This window comes from Pecten maximus, chromosome 4 (assembly GCF_902652985.1).
Source record: "Pecten maximus chromosome 4, xPecMax1.1, whole genome shotgun sequence".
Taxonomy (NCBI): Eukaryota; Metazoa; Mollusca; class Bivalvia; order Pectinida; family Pectinidae; genus Pecten; species Pecten maximus.
Genome location: NC_047018.1, coordinates 45,779,374 through 45,799,349, shown reverse-complemented (window position 1 = coordinate 45,799,349; position 19,976 = coordinate 45,779,374). Strand labels below are relative to the sequence as shown.

Genomic DNA, 19,976 nt, shown 5'->3' with positions numbered 1-19,976 from the left:
CAACGTGACATGTGAATTGTCAGTACATACCTGTAATCTAGGTCTCATGACCTTGACGAGTGGAGGGTAAAACGGGTAAAGGTCAATCTCGAAGGTCTGCAAATACAAGTGTACATCATAAGTCAACTTAGAATGCCTCATTATACCACACAGCCTGTTTTCTTCCACATGAATTAATGCATTTTCTACCACAATACCCTGTGTTATTCAACTCTCAGACCATCAGTTAATCATTACAGCTGTTGATTAACAATCTGTTTATACCACACGTGGTATAAACTCTGTATGCATTTCGATTGGCTAACACGGTGAACTTTGACCCAAGCTGCAATTGTTATTGACGTCATCAATAATCTAATGACGTCACATCACCGGGTCCCGGACGTCACCGGTACACTTTATTTGCATACACGAAATTATTCTTGGCCACGTTTCCCTTTGATTCAAGCCGATATTATTGTGGTAGAAACAGGTCACACGACTCGAAATTGTTGGATATGGAATTTATTTCACACTCGTAAGTTATTTTTTAAAAGTTGCAAAAAACACTCGCTAAAGCTCATGTCTTTTGTAACTTTTAAAAAATAACTTACTCGTGTGAAATAAATTCCATATCCAACAACCACTCGTTGTGTAACCTCTATTTCAACGATGAACAATCTAACAAGCTATTCTTATTTTCCAGAATTGATGAATTTTTTTTACTACAGTGACAATATAAACAGCTAAAATGTTATCAGACAATATACCCCGAGATTGCAGTGAGAGGGACAGATCTTGTTCCTATAACATCTCATAACGGCTAAAAGGTTACTGATGAACTAATACCCCGAGATTTTGGTAAAGGGACACACTTTGTGTCTAAAACAGCTAAAATGTTACTGGACAAACTGATACTCTCAGATTGTTTTAGAGAGGGACAGATCTTGGAGGACAGGAGCAGACCTTGTTCCTATAACAGTTAATATGTGATTGGACGACCAGATACCCTGAGACTGTCGTAGGACAGACCTACATTGTACATCTTATCACTCACCATCTCCAGTTCAATGTAATTGTACCCAAATTTCTCCTTGATTTCTCTCAGGTCCTTGGCAAGATCACTACAACACATCACAAGAGAAAATCGAATTACTACATAACACTACTCAGAAATAACTGCAGACTTTTACAAATATATTTCGATCTGACAGCTGACTTACAAATATACTTTTCGTTGTTTTTAAAAATTTATATAAACTTTTAGATATTAACCTTAAATTGACAGTTCAAAACCTACCTGATTTCATTGAAAATTTCAGAGAGTAAAAAAAAATTAAATGGTCTATTTCAAAGTTTGACCTTGAAAAGCAGCCGATATGAACTTGAACCTTTTGACCTATATTTGTGAATTTGACCTTGAACTAATGGTCCTGTAACACTGTTTGACTGCTGACTGTTGTGTATAAATAGATTGATTGTGGCACCAACAATATTGAATTCTGATCACAGACACCTGTATCTGGCAAGTACATGTATTTATAGGGAAAAAATATTAGCTCCTACTACTACATATACTGTAAATCACTTATATTTCGCCAGTACTTAATTTCGCGAACTCACCTCATTCGACTTATTCGCGAATACATAATTTCGCGATTTCGGATCTCAAAATGACTTTAAATTTGCGAATGACGTTTACAGGTCGGCGATATTTCCATGTGGAAAGTGAAGTGAGTTGTTTTCAATGTAAATAAAGCTATCACGTCCGTTCATATATAGTGTTTTGTGATATAAAATTACACTCTGATATAAGTATATATTTTATCATTCTATTATTACTTTAACGGTGATGTCTGTTCACCATCTAAAGATTACGATATTTGAATTCGCGTTTGACTCTCCTCGCGAATTAACGCGAAAATAAATCCCACGCGAAATATAAGTGATTTACAGTACTACATCAACACGGTTTAACAATTGAAGATGGGATGATACATCGACTGTGGAACTGATGTAGGCAATCTATCTTAGAGCTGTTTTAAAACAGACAGTCTGATTGGTCACAATTATAGTTAGTATTTTTTACAAAGCTGTCGATCAATCAGATTGCCCATTGCAAAACCGCTCAAAAATATTTAGACTATTTCCGTTCCACAGTCAATGCATCGTCAGCTATTAAGTCCGCTTTTGGTACATTTTCTCAGCTTCAAATCATTGTCAAATGACAAAAGAATGACATGCATTGTATTTAAAGATCCTAAACCAAGGTATGGTACTGAAGTTTATGTGCATTTAATATTTTAGTCGGATCGAACTGAAATTCAAAGTGAATCAAAGCTTATCCCCCACTTCCCACTTTTCAAGTGTTGATGTAGATTACCGGCTAATATTTTTTTTTTATAAATACTTACCAGATGCAGGCACCTGCGGTTTAAGTTTGTGTACATAAAGGAAGTATTTTATTTACCAAAGCTTATAATCTTTCATATGCGAGTCCTTTCAACCAGATGCAATTGTCTTCCTTGCAAAAAATTTGTTACAATTCTGAAACTTGCACTACCTGCTAAAATGATAATCACCATGCAGTATTTATCCTTAAAAAACTGACCTCACCAAGAGCAAAAGTTTACTATTAAAGTTTGGCAAGGGCTTATTCATGAATCACTTTCTACTTATGATTTTATGATTCTGCAAAAATAGGGAAGGGGGCTTATTTATGGGTAAAGGCTTATTTATGGGTAAATGCTTATTTATGGGTAAAGGCTTATTTATGGGTAAAGGCTTATTTATGGGTAAAGGCTTATTTATGGGTAAAGGCTTATTTATGGGTAAAGGCTTATTTATGGATAAAGGCTTATTTATGGGTAAAGGCTTATTTGCAGAAAAATATAGCAATAGCCCCTAGGTACTTCAATATGTCTTGTTTTACCTTTCAGCAAAGTTAAAAATCTTTACTCTCCAGTTATATATATTGTCCTCAATAGGTTCAGCAGTGAAGCCAACTTCCTGTAATGGTGGAAAATAAGAAATCATGTCAGCCTTCATTTCTAGTATATAGTTGCTTGTTTTTGTTTTTTGTTTTTGTTTTATGTCTTTTGAATTAAGTGCACAAAAAGTTAATTCCCTGAAAGTCTGTATTAATGCATATTCAACATCAATTCAATTCATTTTAATGTACGATATTGAACTCTGTATGAATTAAACATCTTTAATTTCATCCTCCTAAGCCATTATCCACAGAGAAAATCTTGTGAGTATGAACCTTCGATTATCAGATATAAACAATGAATAAAACTATAAAAATATTTCACAATTTCCCAATAATTTATATAAACCTGTAATCAATAATCAATGGTCTATAAACCGTACCTGTTCTCCTTCCATGATCTTGACTAGGTCATTGGTAAGGATTCCTGCAGCAGCATTACTAGTAAAAATCTGTTTGGAAGGCTTGTTGTCAACACTTGGACCCACTGCTGCACCAGCTATCAACAAAAAATGTTTATCTATAAATATAATCTGGATAAGAAAATAAATAAACAAATATATCAAATAAAAAGATTATGAACTGCAGTTACGTACTAGTGATACATAAAACTGGTTTTTCTGGGACCGCTGTTGCTACTGTGGTGTTCATTTTATTTATTTTAAGAGGGCTTTGCATAACTTAAGGTATTCTCTTGAAATCCAGAAGATGAATGATTATAACACAACCTTACAGGACATTGTTTTTTGATGATTTTTATCAAATTTTAAAAGCATTGATTGGATACAAACTCCCTATTGGACAGATATTGAACAATGGGTAAACAGTTGTTGAACAATGAGACAACATACATTGAACAATGTGACAGCAGACACTGAACAATGAGTGAACAGTCATTGAATGAGTGAAGAAATTGAACAATGAGTGAACAGACATTGAACAATGAGTGAACAGACATTGAACAATGAGTGAACAGACACTGAACAATGAGTGAACAGACATTGAACAATGGGTGAGCAGACATTGAACAATGAGTGAACAGTCACTGAACAATGAGTGAACAGACATTGAACAATGGGTGAGCAGTCACTGAACAATGAGTGAACAGACATTGAACAATGGGTGAGCAGTCACTGAACAATGAGTGAACAGACATTGAACAATAGGTGAACAGACATTGAACAATGAGTGAACAGACATTGAACAAGAAGTTAACAGACACTGAACAATGAGTGAACAGACATTGAACAATGAGTGAACAGACATTGAACAATGAGTGAACAGACATTGAACAATGAGTGAACAGTCACTGAACAATGAGTTAACAGACACTGAACAATGAGTGAACAGACATTGAACAATGAGTGAACAGACATTGAACAATGAGTGAACAATCACCGAACAATGAGTGAACAGACATTGAACAATGAGTGAACAGACATTGAACAATGAGTGAACAGACACTGAACAATGAGTGAACAGACACTGAACAATGAGTGAACAGACATTGAACAATGAGTGAACAGACATTGAACAATGAGTGAACAGACATTGAACAATGAGTGAACAGTCACCGAACAATGAGTGACAACTGTGTTACTTGGAGTAAGAAATACAAAATGAATAACTTAATTCTAAAAGACAATAAAGAAAAGGCCCTTCATTGCTGGTATTCACTTCTTTGATGATTCTCTGCCTTTCAGTTAAAAGAACTTCCTTCTGTGTTTTGACAAATTTGACAACTGTGAACTTTAAATAAGGGTAAATGTCATTTCTTTTCTCAAATTTTGTTGAGCATCACCCCAGGAACTTACCAGCCAAATATTTTGATTCAAGGAATTTTGGTTGACCAAAATGAGTTGTTTTAGAGTTTATCAAATTTGACCCAAGTAAACTTGAATAAATGTCAAGGTCATTTTTTTCGCTTAATTTGTTGGGTCCCAAGAACCTACCTACCACAAAATATCATGATTCTAGACTTTTCAGTTAATCAGAAGAAGTCACTTGAGCGTTTTAACAAATTTTACCCCTATGCCCTTCAATACAGGTCAAGGTCATTACTTTTTATGATCATAGATCTTTTGGTTTTGAGAAAAAGTCATTTAAAGGAAAACATTGATGCCCATGGATGTTGGACCCCGCACCATGGCATAAACTCACTTGGCCCTTTAGCTAAATCGTCTTGTTGATGCACTTTTTTTTTAAACATTGATCCTCTCATAAAGACATCAGGATTTTTTATCTGCAAGCAAGAGGCCATGGATGAGTGGCTCATACTCACCTTGGGAAGTTCGGGCTTTCTTCATCTCCTCTCTGATCTGTGCTTCCTTTTGTGCCCATCGTTTCTACCCAAATTAAAAGATATTAATAATAACAACAAAATTCCCAAAATTTCATATTTGGGCAACAGTACATTATTTACTTTTCCATATAATTTTATTTTGGAATAGGTCAAGGTCACACAGATCTGGGTAGTTCACCTTTTTTGGAGCTCTGACAAAAAACCTATTTTCATCGATTTATTGGAAACTGCGTATGATCTTTTTTGGCATAATAATGTGCGAGTGAACCGTCACCATCCTCGTAAAAATATCTCTGGATCTTTTTTTCTAAAAATGTTGATTTTGGACATGTGAAATTTGAACAATGGATTGACACCCAGCTGGTGAACACTGTTAACCAACACTACACTTACCTAGATTTACCTGGACTACACTGACTATATTCACTTTATGAACTGTATTATCTACTATACAAAGGAGTAAATATGCCTACCGGCAATCGTCATAGAAATGGAAGTACAAAGTCAGGATCGGAAAAAACCATTGATGACAGACTAGAGGAAATAACTGAAATGCTGTCCAATGTAGTTACTAAGCAGTACATGGAGGAAAGATACAACAAGCTAAAGGAAGCTATCAGAGCAGAGAACAAACAACTGGTAGAGGAGCTGAAAGGAAGGGTCTTTGATCTTGAGACAGAAAATGAAAATTTACGCCAGAATGTTAGCAGTCTTGAGGGAAAAGTTGCTGAACTGCAAAATTCGAATGAAATCATGGAGGCGAGGAATAATGATTTAGAGCAGCATGGGAGGAAAAACTCACTCAGAATAAATGGCCTGGAAGACTCATCAGACTCGGAAACTGCTGAAGACTGTGCTAAGAAAATTGTAAAGTTTGTGAATGAAAAACTTGATGTGCAGCTTACCAGTTCTGACATTGACATTGCTCACAGACTAGGAAAATTTAACAAAGACAGACCCAGAAATATCATTGTGAAATTTGTGCGCCGTTTCAAACGAAACGAAGTGATAAAATCCCGGTACAAGTTGAAAAAATCTGGTATTACTATTTTCGAGGATCTCACAAGGACCAATCAAAGGATACTGGCGGATGCTTACAAACTTCCCTGTGTCAAAAACTCTTTCAGTATCGACGGAAAGCTTTTTGCCATACTATCAAATGGAAAAAAGAGGAGACTTTCACTGGGTACTCGGCTCACCGAAAGTTTTTTGAAGAATGATTCCAACTTCCAGTAGACTTAATTTTAATGGATAATATATCGGTATGGAACTTTGGCACCACGGTGCCGCCAGGAATTCATTCCTCCTGGTTAATACCGATAACTTTTGACAGTGTTTGGAATTTAATTGGTAATATAATGTGTACGCGTGTGTATGTGTGTCTTTTCTTAGTGTGTGGCGTGTTTTCCATGTGATTACGGGACATACATTTCTGTAACACCAGGTAAGATGTAGCTTTTTTGTATATGTAGCCTGTGATTTTTTCCCCCTTTATTTACTCAAAATTCTACGCACATTCCAATATGTAGAAATATACATCTAAAAGTGCATTAATCTCTTTGGAGTCTGTCCATTATATAATCAGTAACATCTGGCAGAACATACTTGCCCTGTTTTTTTGTTTGTTTTTTTGTTGTTGTTTTTTTTGTACACTTCTTTCAAATACCAATGTTTCTCTTTTATTTATCCACTGTTTTTAGATATAAGATTTATTCAGTACATGCTCGAATTTCTTGCCAGTCTGTTTGACTACGTACATGTACATACATTATACTGGTTGTTTGTGGCATAAGAGTAGCTACAATGTATATATTTTTCTGGTTTATATTCATCTAGGTCTATATTGTATATGTTTTATCTAATTTTCAAGGGAAAAAAATCAGTATGGGTTGTATTTATTGTTCTTGTGCAAAATCCTGTCAAAGTTACAATGTACAACGGTGTTAAATAATCAGTGACAGCTGTAGGGTTACCTACAACGTTAACACATTAAATATTGGTACTTTATATAAAATGCATACGATATCTCTTTTCCGGATTACACCAAGTCCGGAAATGTATTATACAACTTCCGGTAAGATAACTCTTGTCTGACAACAATATGGTGGTGTAGATGCTGTTTCAGAAAGAAAACGTGTGTAGTATGTTAGGTTGGCAGTGGTCTTTAGGTCGTTGACCTCACGTATGTATTTTATGTCTTTATACAGTCTATTTCTTTCTATCTACTCGCTGTCTCTTTCTCTTTCTTTCTTTGTTCTCGGGATGGGGACAGTTAATTTGATAGCTTTGTGTTTATACCGTAGATAGCATTTCGATTATATCAGCAAATTGTCGCGGCATTGGAGAAAAAACTAAACGAACTGATATTTTTTCTTACTTTCGATCAATGCAATGCAATATTATATGTTTACAAGATACACACTTTACTGAAGAAAACGAAGGTATCATTAGAAATCAGTGGGGTTACCAGTGTTTTTTCAGTTCTTACAAATCCAACTCGAGGGGTGTTGCCATTTTATTTAAAAATAATTTTGAATTTAAAATATTTAAAGAGAGAAGAGGACCTAATGGTAATTTTATTGCACTAGCAATTGGCATTGAAAATTTTAACATAACACTCATTAACTTGTATGGTCCAAATGAAGATAACCCTGCATTTTATAATCTTATATCTGAGACAGTTGAAGACTTTAACAATAAATATGTTATCATCTGTGGCGACTTTAACCTAGTCTTAGACCCCAGTTTAGACTATGATAATAGTTATAAGCATATCAATAATCCTAAAGCTAGGGACAAAGTTTTGGAAATTATTGATAATTTCTCTCTTATTGATATTTTTAGGGAACATCACGAGAATTTAAAAAGGTACTCCTGGAGGAGAAGTAACCCCAAAAAACAGGCCCGTCTAGACTTTTTTCTTTTGACTGAAAACCTACTTTCAAATACAGTAAAATCAAACATAGAAACAGGATACAGATCAGACCACTCTTTCCCATCAATATCTCTTAAACTTACTGAATTCAAAACAGGTAAAGGTATTTGGAAATTTAATAACAGTTTACTACATGATCAAAACTATCTAAAACTTGTTAAGGAATGTATTTTGGAATCTAAAAGAATAAACTGTCTGCCTTTATATAATCTTTTCAATATATCAAGCATACCAGATGCAGACCTTCAGTTTACTATTGATGATTCTCTCTTTCTAGAAACCTTATTGACACACATCAGAGGCAAAACAATTTCTTATTCAACCTATCTCAAGAAACAACGAAATCTTAATGAGAATAATTTAAAAACAGCTTTTCAAAAACTTGAAGAAGATGATATTAATTTTGCACAATTAGAATCTAAAAAGAAAGAATTAGAAAAAATAAGACAACATAGAATTAAAGGCAGTATAGTAAGATCAAGAGCTAAATGGATTGAAGAGGGTGAGAAACCAACTAACTACTTTTTTAATTTGGAAAATAGAAATTTTACCTCGAAAATAATTCCTAAATTGCAATTAGATGATGGAAAAGTTATTACAAAGCAAGATGAAATCTTAGATGAAGTTCGCAGTTTTTATGAAAATCTTTATAATGATGAAAATGAAATAGAAGATGTTCACTTGCAAGATTTGTTAAAAGATTGTAATGTTTGTAAACTAAATAGACAAGATGCTGAAAAGTTAGAAGGTCCTATAACTCTAGAAGAAGCAGGAAAAACATTAAAAAGCATGAAAAACAACAAGAGTCCTGGCATAGATGGTTTTACAGCTGAGTTCTTTAAATGTTTTTGGAAATATTTGGGTAATTTTGTGGTAAGATCTATAAATTCAGGGTACAAAAAAGGTGAATTATCTATTTCTCAACGTCGTGGAATTGTGACTTGCATACCAAAGGGTGACAAACCAAGGCATTTTATAAAAAACTGGAGACCAATTACATTACTCACTGTGATATATAAAATAGCATCTGGAACAATTACACATAGAATAAAAACAGTTTTAGACAAAATTATAGATAAGGATCAGACAGGTTTTCTCGCTGGACGATATATTGGGGAAAATACACGGTTAGTTTATGATTTAATGAAATATACAGAGGATAATAATATTCCAGGGATGCTGCTTATGATAGATTTCCAAAAAGCCTTTGATTCAGTCTCATGGAAGTTTATTGAAAAAGTATTAAATTTTTTTGGTTTTGGGGAAAACATACGAAATTGGATAAATGTATTTCACAAAAATGTCAGTGCCGCAATCATTCAGGGAGGAAACTTGTCTTCATTCTTCAATGTTAAAAGGGGATGCCGACAGGGTGACCCGATAGCCCCGTATATCTTTATCCTATGTGCAGAAATATTAGCTATCAAATTACGACATAATAAAAATATAACAGGCATTGAAGTCAATAGAAGTCCGATCCTACTCTCACAATATGCAGATGATACATCTTTGGCATTGAACGGCTCAGAGATATCTCTTAAAGAATCAGTTAATGAACTTAATTTATACGCTAAAATTTCTGGTCTTAAAATTAATGTTTCTAAAACACAGGTAATTTGGATAGGTAGTAAAAAGTTCAGTGACGATACTTTCCTACCAGATCTTAATTTGCAATGGGGCAAACACAAATTTACGCTATTGGGGATTGAATTTCATGTCAACCTACATGAGATACCAAAACTGAATTTCGATAAAAAACTAATTAAATTAAAGTCACTTCTTAAAACCTGGAAAAGAAGAGTTTTGACCCCTATCGGTAGAATCCATATTATTAAATCGCTCCTCATTTCACAATTTAACCATCTCTTTATTTCACTCCCTAGTCCTAATGAACAGTTTACTTCAACACTAAATTCCATTCTTTTTGAATTTTTGTGGAATAGCAAAACAGATAAAGTAAAAAGAGAATTTATTGTTCAAGATTATCTAAATGGTGGTTTAAAAATGATAAATATAAAAGCTTTTATAGATTCATTAAAATTATCTTGGGTGAGAAGGCTTTTTCAAACTACAGCCAAGTGGCAAGCTATTTTGAAAAGTTACATTAACATTGATTTGCTAGCCAATTGTGGCAATGATTATGTGCAGAAATGTGCAAAAAGTTGCAGTAATATATTCTGGGCTGATGTGTTTAAAGCCTGGTACAATTTAAATCTATCAATCGAAAAAAATAGCATTATGAAAGATTCTATCCTAAAAACACCACTATGGTTTAATAAAGATATAACTGTTGGCCAGAAATCAGTATTTTTTAAGAATTTCTATAACAAAAACATAATTATGATAAATGACTTGATATCAGATCATAATACTGGATGTTTTCACACTTTCCAAGAAGTAACTCGCACATATCAAGTAAAAACTAATTTTCTTCAGTATCATAGCCTTTTGTCAGCAGTAAGAAAGTTTTTGTCTTCAAAAGAAATTCCTGTATTAAAAATCCCATATCCTTGTTTGCCAATGAACATAGAATTATTCATGAAACACAGAAAAGGCTCAAAGGATTTCTATAATATTTTTATTAAAAATAACAATGTTCCTACAGGTAAAAAGAAGTGGAATGAAGTTTTTAACTTGAATGATACAACTTGGACTAGGATATTCAAGATTCCCTTTATTGCTACAAAAAATACCAAACTTCAGTGGTTTCAGTACAGAGTTAATCATCACATCTTAACCACAAACTCTTTTCTTTTCAAATCACAGCTAGTAATTTCTCCTCTTTGTACTTTATGCAATTCTGAAATTGAAACTATCATACATATCTTGTGGGAATGTTGTGAAGTTCAGAACTTATTAGAAAGTCTTAGAATTTTATTAGATGCTCTTTTTATCCCATTTAATTTCAATAAGCAATCTTTTATTTTTGGACTACTATCTCAAAATCCTAATAACTGTAAAGTTGACAATGAAATTCTCCTTGTTATCAAACAATATATTTATAAAATGCGATGTTTTCACAAGTCTTTAAACATCAATGGTCTGATAAGTGCTCTTAAACAATATCATGAGACGCAAAAATTTATTGCATATAGTAAAGGAGAAGCCTGTAGGGAAAAGTTTGAAAAAGAGTGGAAAAACTGGGGGAAAATCTCCGACTTATAATTACCATATCTCTTTTTTTTTTTTTTTTTCTCCAGTGCTGTGTTGCTGATACTCATTAAATAAGCAGATAATAATTACTTTCCATCTCCTATCAAGGTATATTATTTTAATTTTATGTATTAAATGGTCCCATCCTTTGTCTATCTTCTTTGTCTATCCCCCCCCCCCCCCCCCTCCCTGTTTTCCAATTGTGTGTGTGTGTGTGTGTGTGTGGGTGTGTGTGTGTGTGTGTGTGTGTAAGAGGTACTTATCAGTGTGGAGCGTGGTCAATCCTGCTGATGACTCGGTAGACGTGGATAGAGTTGATATGACCAACACAGAAACTGAGCCCTCAATAGGATTGATCAGGCTACCAGGAAACTGAATATGTATGTGTGTGAGGGTGTATGTATGTCTATCAGAGTACATTCACATTTATAGGAGTTTGTATGGTCTCCTATGTACATGCATTTACCTTTGTAGTTAATGATGATGATATTATGAAGATGATTAGAATGATGATTAATTATTATGATGAGTATGATGAGATTATGGTGATGATACTATGATGATGAGAGTATGTTGACTTGTATGATGATGTGATTACGATGGTGATGATGAGTATGATGATGCGGATGAGGTTGCTTTTAAGACAATGAAAGATCTTGAGGTTATTCTGATCATGATGATATATAATGGCAAACCATACATTCTGGAACTGATGTGTGTATGTTTGAGGGTATGTATGTGTGCATGAGGTTATTATCTATTCATGTATTAAAAATGTCTTCAAAAATTAAAAATTAAAAAAAAAAAAAAAATATAATTTTATTTTGGGCTTACTTGATGTCTAGAATAAATGTGCCAGAATCAAGTCTCACTAATTACTAATATCAGAATCTAAATACATAATAAACCATATTACTTTCCTGATTCCAGTCGATTTCATGTTGGTAATGGTTTAACGACCAATGAGTGGATGGTAAGTATATTTGTTTTCTACAATCTAACAATTGAGGGAATGTTTACCTTTTTTCGAGCCAAGTGTAGATCCCATTCTGTTGTAAAAGCATCATCATCTGCCAAAATCATCTCCTGTAGTTACAAAAAAATCATCGAATCAAAAAGTCTGTGTTATAAGGGGGAAAACAAAGCCAAAACATTGCATCCAAAACACTCCAAATTGATTTAAGACCCAGCACAGGAACCTTAGTGTTTAAAATACTGATGTGTTGCCATCTTGTCAGCTTTTCAAAAACTTACACCAAACATTTTAAAGTTTTGGGGTGGGACACTTTGGCCAATGCCAGGGTGACAGCATTAGCTCTTGGTTACTTGTAGCTGGTGTGTTAATAAAACAAGAGGCCCAGAGGGCCTGTATCGCTCACCTGGTTTCATGAGATATGAAACAAGAATGATGCTGAAGTATATTTGTCGCTGGTATTGCTATGTCAAAATATATCATAAGCATTTTATATGGGTACATGTACATTGGTTTTATTTCAATACTGAAAATTCCAAAAAGTGCATTAATCCATGAAATGATATTGACTTTTGGCGCGACCTCATAGGGATGCTACCACACAAATGTGAGTGATATCCATTGCTTAGTTTCAGAGAAGAACTTGTTTAGACCAATTGACCCCTTTTGACCCTGACCTCTGCCCCCTTGGGGGTCAGCTCCTTCCTTTATGCAATTTTGAATCCCTACCCCAATAGGATGCTACCAGTCAAACCATTGCTAAGTTTCAGAGAATAAGTTGTTCAAATTAATTTAGCCAAATTGACCCCTTTTGGCCCCACCCCTCAGGCTCCTGGCGGCCCGGGTCAACCCCAACATTTTTACAATTTTGAATCCCCACCCCATAACCATGCTACCATACCAATGTGAGTAATATCCATTGCTTTATTTCAGAGAAGAAGTTGTTTAAACAAATTGACCAATTTTGGCCCCGCCCCTCAGGCCCCTGGGGGGGGGGGGGGGGGTCAGCCCCACCATTTGTACAATTTTGAATCCCCATCCCATAGGGATGCTACCCGGGAAATATGAGCGTTATCCATTGCTTAGTTTCAGAGCAGAAGTCGTTTATTTTAATTTTGCCAAACTGACCCCTTTTGGCCCCGCCCCTCAGCCCCCAGGGGGGTCGGCCCTGTCATTTGTACAATTTCAAATTCCTACCGCAAGGTGATGCTACCAGCCAAATATGAGCGACAGCCATTGCTCGGTTTCAGAGAAGAAGTCGTTTATATCAATATAGCCGGATTGACCACATTCGGCCCCACCCCTCAGGCCCCTGGGGGGTCAGCCCCATCATTTGTACAATTTTGAATCCCCACCCCATAATGATGCTACCAGGCAAATATGAGCAATAGCCATCGCTTGGTTTCAGAGAAGAAGTCGTTTATATCAATATAGCCGGATTGACCACATTTGGCCCCGCCCCTCAGGCCCCTGGGGGGGTCAGCCCCATCATTTGTACAATTTTGAATCCCCACCCCATAGTGATGCTACCTGGCAAATATGAGCGATAGCCATTGCTTGGTTTCAGAGAAGAAGTCGTTTATATCAATAGCTCCAAATTGACCCCTTTTAGCCCCACCCCAGAGGCCCCCAGAGGGTCAGCCCCATCATTTGTACAATTTGAGTCCCCTACCCATAGGGATGCTTCTGACCGAATTTGTTCAAATTCTGATCAGCGGTTATGAAGAAGAAGTCAAATAAGTCAGTTGTTGACGGACGGACGGACGGACGGACGACGGACACCACGGTATGGCATAAGCTCACCTTGGTCCTTCGGACCAGGTGAGCTAACAAAGGGTCTGTGGTGACACTATGCAGGGTTTTTTTTCTATGGAGAGAAAATCTCCAAACAATTTTAAAGAGGAAATTCTTTTATAAAATGTATTTACCTCTTCATCTTCTTCTTCCATTTTGGCATCATCACTGAATTCCTCCTGAGACAAAGATAAATGTGAAGTGTACAACAGTAAAGAGCAACCATACAAACTATTATCTATGTTATAAATACAACTACTTAATAAAAATGTCCAAAATACAATCATGTATGATACTCCCATTTGAAGTTTCATTCCAGGTATTACAGGCCCTTTTGGCCCTTTCCAACTCCTATATTACAGTGAGTATCCTTCTGAGAATAGGTCAATATGTCAAAAAATTTGAAAATTGGAAATATAAAAAATTAAAAAAAAAAATTCAGTTCTAAGCTCCGCTAAACAACACACAATATAAAATGATATAAAGTATATGAGAGTATTTTCACTGCAACAACACTGAGGTACACTTACCTCTGATGTGACAGGACTACTGCTGCCACGCCCCTTCTCCTCCCGATGTAGACTCGCAGCTCTGTAAAATATACACTCAGGCACTGAGAACACTGCTGAAAGTGGCACCTGGTACCACAGACCCAACCCAGGCAATCATTTTAGTGAAGCCTACTTGGGTTCCAGTAGACCCCTGAGGGCATGTTTTTGACTCCCAAACATATAGTAAGACACTTCATCTCTCTGAGGAATGGAAAATCGATTTATGATATTGCTATCAATCAAGGTTCAAATGAAAGCCCTGGAACCTGACACTACATACCCAGATATTAAAATCATTGTAGAATAATGAATATGAAACAGGTCCTTTATAGTGAGGTACCTCTTACAAGAAGCCCCAAAGGCCTGAAACTGTTTAAGGTATCATGTAGAAGGATGTAAAATACTATATGACATATTTCTGACCTTGATGGATACTTAAAACATATGAAATCATATGGAGACAAAAAAATGAAGTACTTTAATTTGTACTTACTTGGTTAAAACATCCCGTAAACTTAGCTTCTGACGTGTGTCCAGGAGGAACTGTAAACATACATTAACTCAAGTGTTTTCCTCATCACTGATTGGCTGATCTGCTATCACATGACCAATAACACAATTTATTTATCCATAGTTTATTATTACTAAAGTTATTCCTCTCGTCTGAATCATGCTGTGCTGTTCTGGAGTTTAATAGTAAATGTTTTGCTTGGTAGATTTATAGCATTACCAGGATATGGTTGATGTGGTTTACAATTCAAATAGGCACCTAACTGCAAGAAGCTAATATTGTTGTATACATGTAAGTACAGTTCTTTGAAAAAGTTCGTAACTTTAGCAAGGTCTAAGTAAACAGGATCCGTTTTTTATAGAGGATAAAATACCTGATTACCATTATCATTCTAAAATTTCCAAGATCACAAACCCCCCCCAAAAAAAGGAATTGAAAAATTCTGACCTCATTAAAAGCTGAGCTCCATTCCTTGATAACAGGATCAGATTCCACGAAGAAATTATCTTCATAGTCAGGATACCCTGGCAATTTAAGCATGAATATATTCAGTTACATACAATGAAAACAATAATGATGATTTCAAATTGTACAAGTCTTTAACCTACAAATGATCATTGGCAATTTTGGTCAAAATATGTCAAGTCATTCCAGTTATATAGTTTTTGAATAAAAACTTTTGTTTTGTATTGTTTAACATCCAATCAACAGCTACGGTCAAAGAATGGCCTCCTGCATGTGTGCAAAATGCATGCATGCATGTGAGGAGTGCATTTGTGTTTTGGGAGGCTGCGGTATGTTGAATTTGTGTTTGTTCCCTTGTAATGACACAGAACTGATGCTGACTTCATAGTGCTACCTCACTGAAGCATACTAGTACAGCTGAAGAGACCCAGCACATTATAATGACAATGGACAAACCAATCGTCCCATTCCCATAATGCTGTGACAAAAGCAGGACTGTTAGAGAGATGATGTAAGCATGAGTATTGATTTTGTTCAGTTCACTGATTAAAATGTTGTTGACTGGCAGCATACTGAATTGACCTTTAACCCATTGCTCTGCATGATCTTCGACTTTTAATTGCCTGGACCTTTAAGTATTTATAAATGTCTGAGAATTTATGGCACTGGCATGAATATCATTCTCTAAAAATTCATATTAGGAAAGGTGTTGAAATTTAGGACAGAAAGCTGTTGCATTTCTATCTAGTTAAATACCTACCATATTGGACAAAATATTGACATACATTTAGCTAAATAATCTTACCTTCCATCCTTTAACACATATATGACAAGTTTTTAAGTTTTTGTCCACATAAAAATTCTAAGTAAAAAAATATGTCAAAAAGCAGTTTTTTCCCCAAAAAAATCTTTTAATTTGACTCCAGGAGGGGATGGTATATGGCAGGGACCCTTATACCAAATATCAATAGGCCTTTCAACACTTGTACCAAAATGTTAATATTAGAAAACCAATGCCAACACCAATACCGAGGTGGCAAGATAAGCTCTCCTTCTTCTTCAAAAGGGCAAAACAGAAATGCAAACATATATACACACTACATGTATTTAAAGATCTTACCTGCAGGGACAAGAAGTTTGAATTCATGTTCACATGCTAACAACAAACTCAGGGTTGCACCTCCGCTGTCCTTAACTGTAGCCTGAAATAAAGTTACAGGGTTATCTCCCTTCTAAACAGCTAGGGCCTATTCGTTTATGCGACAAACAGGTTCGTCAGTTTTTAAATTAAATATTTCAAACATATATCTTGATGGATCTGTAAATGTTAATACAGGCCTTGGGAGTCTTTGTCGAGGCTCGTCTGAAAACAATATAAAATCGCCAGGTCCGTCTTTTTTTCATAAACGAACAACACCGGTCCAACTGTCTGGACCACAAAAACAAAAACAGCCTAAGTCTATGTTTTGAACAAATTAATAAAATTACAGGGTTATCTCTCTTCTAAACAGCAAGTCAATGTTTTAAACAAATTGAAGTCATAGTATCTACAATAATTCATGTGTAAAATGAAACCCAGATTAAAGGAAAACTTTAGACTCTCAGGTTGAATAAATGAATGAAATAACTTTGTAGTAATTCATTTTTACTGACATTATCATAACTGACGAGATATTGATGATAGTTTCTAGCCAAAATTGCTAACTAGAAATCTTATAATCAGAGGTGACCACATTTGTAATTCACAAGAACACATGTTTTATACAAAAAAGATAATTGCTTATTGTGAAATGATGTATAGTCATTTTCACTTGCCCTATGATTATTCGGAAACAAATAATTGATCTGCTTGACATCTTCATCTGAAAAATACACATGGTGCATGCATGGTTGCTAATTTCTAAAATGAAAGATACTGAGGTGTTCCGAATCTCCTATATTTACAAGTGCACATGTACATATTAGAATACTACAAAAAGTACTAGCTGATTTTAAGATGTATCCTTCATATAGTTTTTATTTTCTGTATCATCATGCATGCAGTGTTAAATGGATTTTGATGGAAAATCAGATAGGCATATGACAAAGAGAAAGTTTTGTCAACAACAAAATTTTCAAAATAGTTGGGACCAGGACTACCTCAGGATAATTTCAGACAACTTTGAGCTAAACTCCGCTGGTCGAACATTAAAATGCACGTTGTTCAATAAAACCATGATTGTATAGAAGATTCAGTATAAGTGATTTTGGGTGACAGCGAGCAATGATGATGGGTGATCTATATGAGTCTGGAATGGTAATTAGCTGGTTCATCACTTTGTAGAGTAGTATATGAGGCTGCCGTGGAAGAACTGGACCGGGTTGATCATCGGCGACCAGGTAGCTCAATTGGTAGAATATCCAGCTAGTATTCGGAGGTCCCGGTTTCGAACCCCGATCTAGTCGTGCATATTCCACTCCTACTACAACACCCAAACTCTACATGAGCAGCAGCAAATCAGACAATTTATTGTCAAATTTGGCTATATAGTCAAGTCTGATCCCAGCTACAAGTGTATAATTATATAGCTGCAGAGTGTGTGCTAGCATTACTGTTTCTAATATTTACTAGGACTTGGGGCACCTGCATGCCGAACCCTACTACAAGAATATTAGAGGTTTTACACGGCGAGATACTTTGGACAGGCGCCGTGTCTCAGTCGGCAAAATCATATCCGATAGAAAAAGAGCCGACCAGCGGCATCTTATGTTATAGGAGTAGCCGAACCCATGGTTAAACTTCAAGAATATTACTCCAATAATATTAGAGGTTTACACGACAGGAAACTTTTGACAGGCTGTCGCAATATCCACCAATGTTATCAGGTGGAATAAGACCTCATATACGTATAGGAGTGCAAGAATATATGCCCAGTGATAGCCGATTGCAACATGCCAACGCAAAACTCGATTCCGTTACATCTTTGATTAAAACATAATGTAAGTTGTAACACCCTAGATCAATTTTAAAAGCCTTATGCGTATTTATTTGGCTGCCAAACTATGAACAACAAAATATTTTTATTTAGATATTACTCGATTTTTTCGTTTTTTTTAATCTGGAGACGAGATGGACGACGCACTATTTACATATTCATGGTCAAATTTGACACTGCGCAATTGTGTTTTGTGGAATGTCACAGCCAAAATTTACCTCTAAAAGAAACACTATATCCGAATCTTCATCTTTTTGCCATTCTTCGAATTCCTGTACAAGAATATCAGTGTTTTTCTTCTCATTTTCAGATGTCATCTTAGTATTTTTCACGGAAGTGACGTCATTTCTACCTCCTTCGCAGAAGAGCATCAACATTCAAACCACGTGACGCGCACCTGTACATCGCGCGAAAAATAAAAATTACCTCAATCAGATTAGCTCAAATTAAATAGGTGAACTTGCCAATAATGCACATTTGATAAAAAATCCGACGGATATTTACCGATAAATGATGTCTTTTCACCATGGAATTAGATCTGGTGACACCTATTAATTTTTGTTTGCATTTGGCTTTGTAAAATCAGGGACATAAATTATTATACGTCCCTGGTGAAATTTAGTAAAATCAGGATTCAGATGTGAAAACGAAAAATTCAAAAGAGGCAATACATGTACCACTAATTTGATCAATGTCACATAGTCCATTCTAGGTGTAAATATATAACCTATTCCAATTTGGTATTTAACCGATTTAAACATATTATGTTGATATACGGCATATCCTGAACTAGAATTATTTCATTGATACAGAGACGTATATACCCTGATATGCAAGTCTCTGATTGATACCTTGTGCATACAGATGTATCATGATCATACTGTTTGGAAATTGAATATCTAAATGATTACAAACATACACGGACGGAAGAATCTGTTTTGTTTTTTTCTTTGTGTATGTGCTCCACCAGGGTAGTTCAGAAGTCTGTCTTTGATGTACATTTCTGTAGGTCAAAGCTAGGTTACAATGTGGGTTAGAGTGACCTATTTTTGGTAAGAAATACTGGCTCATTTAGGTGAACCCGCGCCCCAAGTATGAATGCCTTTGTTACGAAGTGTAAACGTTTTCTTTATTACTAAAATTCGACTGTCAGCTCACAATTCAAATATAGAAAAAGGTCGTTATCAAAATATCCAGCGACACTTGAGAATTTGTAATGTAATCTAAATGATGTCGAGGACGAATTTCATTTTAGTCTAAAATGCCCATGTTATTCTGATATATGTAAGAAATATTTGAAAAGCTGCTCTTTAAAAAAAAGTATATTTACAGTGGAAGCTCGGGCTAGT

General features: G+C 35.3%; 1 protein-coding gene across 1 annotated transcript in view; it reads right to left on the bottom strand.

The window, feature by feature from the left end:
- Positions 1–18,958, bottom strand: part of LOC117326577 — an 86,621-nt gene extending 67,663 nt beyond the window's left edge. The window contains exons 1-12 of the mRNA XM_033883336.1: positions 18,846–18,958; positions 16,773–16,854; positions 15,635–15,711; positions 15,170–15,219; positions 14,656–14,716; positions 14,260–14,304; positions 12,379–12,444; positions 5,250–5,313; positions 3,352–3,467; positions 2,912–2,988; positions 1,037–1,103; positions 31–96 (exon numbers count right to left, since the gene is read on the bottom strand). Of these exons, the coding sequence (XP_033739227.1) occupies positions 31–96; positions 1,037–1,103; positions 2,912–2,988; positions 3,352–3,467; positions 5,250–5,313; positions 12,379–12,444; positions 14,260–14,304; positions 14,656–14,716; positions 15,170–15,219; positions 15,635–15,711; positions 16,773–16,854; positions 18,846–18,944 (870 nt within the window). The 5' untranslated portion in view covers positions 18,945–18,958. The remainder of the gene's footprint in view (positions 1–30; positions 97–1,036; positions 1,104–2,911; positions 2,989–3,351; positions 3,468–5,249; positions 5,314–12,378; positions 12,445–14,259; positions 14,305–14,655; positions 14,717–15,169; positions 15,220–15,634; positions 15,712–16,772; positions 16,855–18,845) is intronic.
- Positions 18,959–19,976: the final 1,018 nt, after the last annotated feature.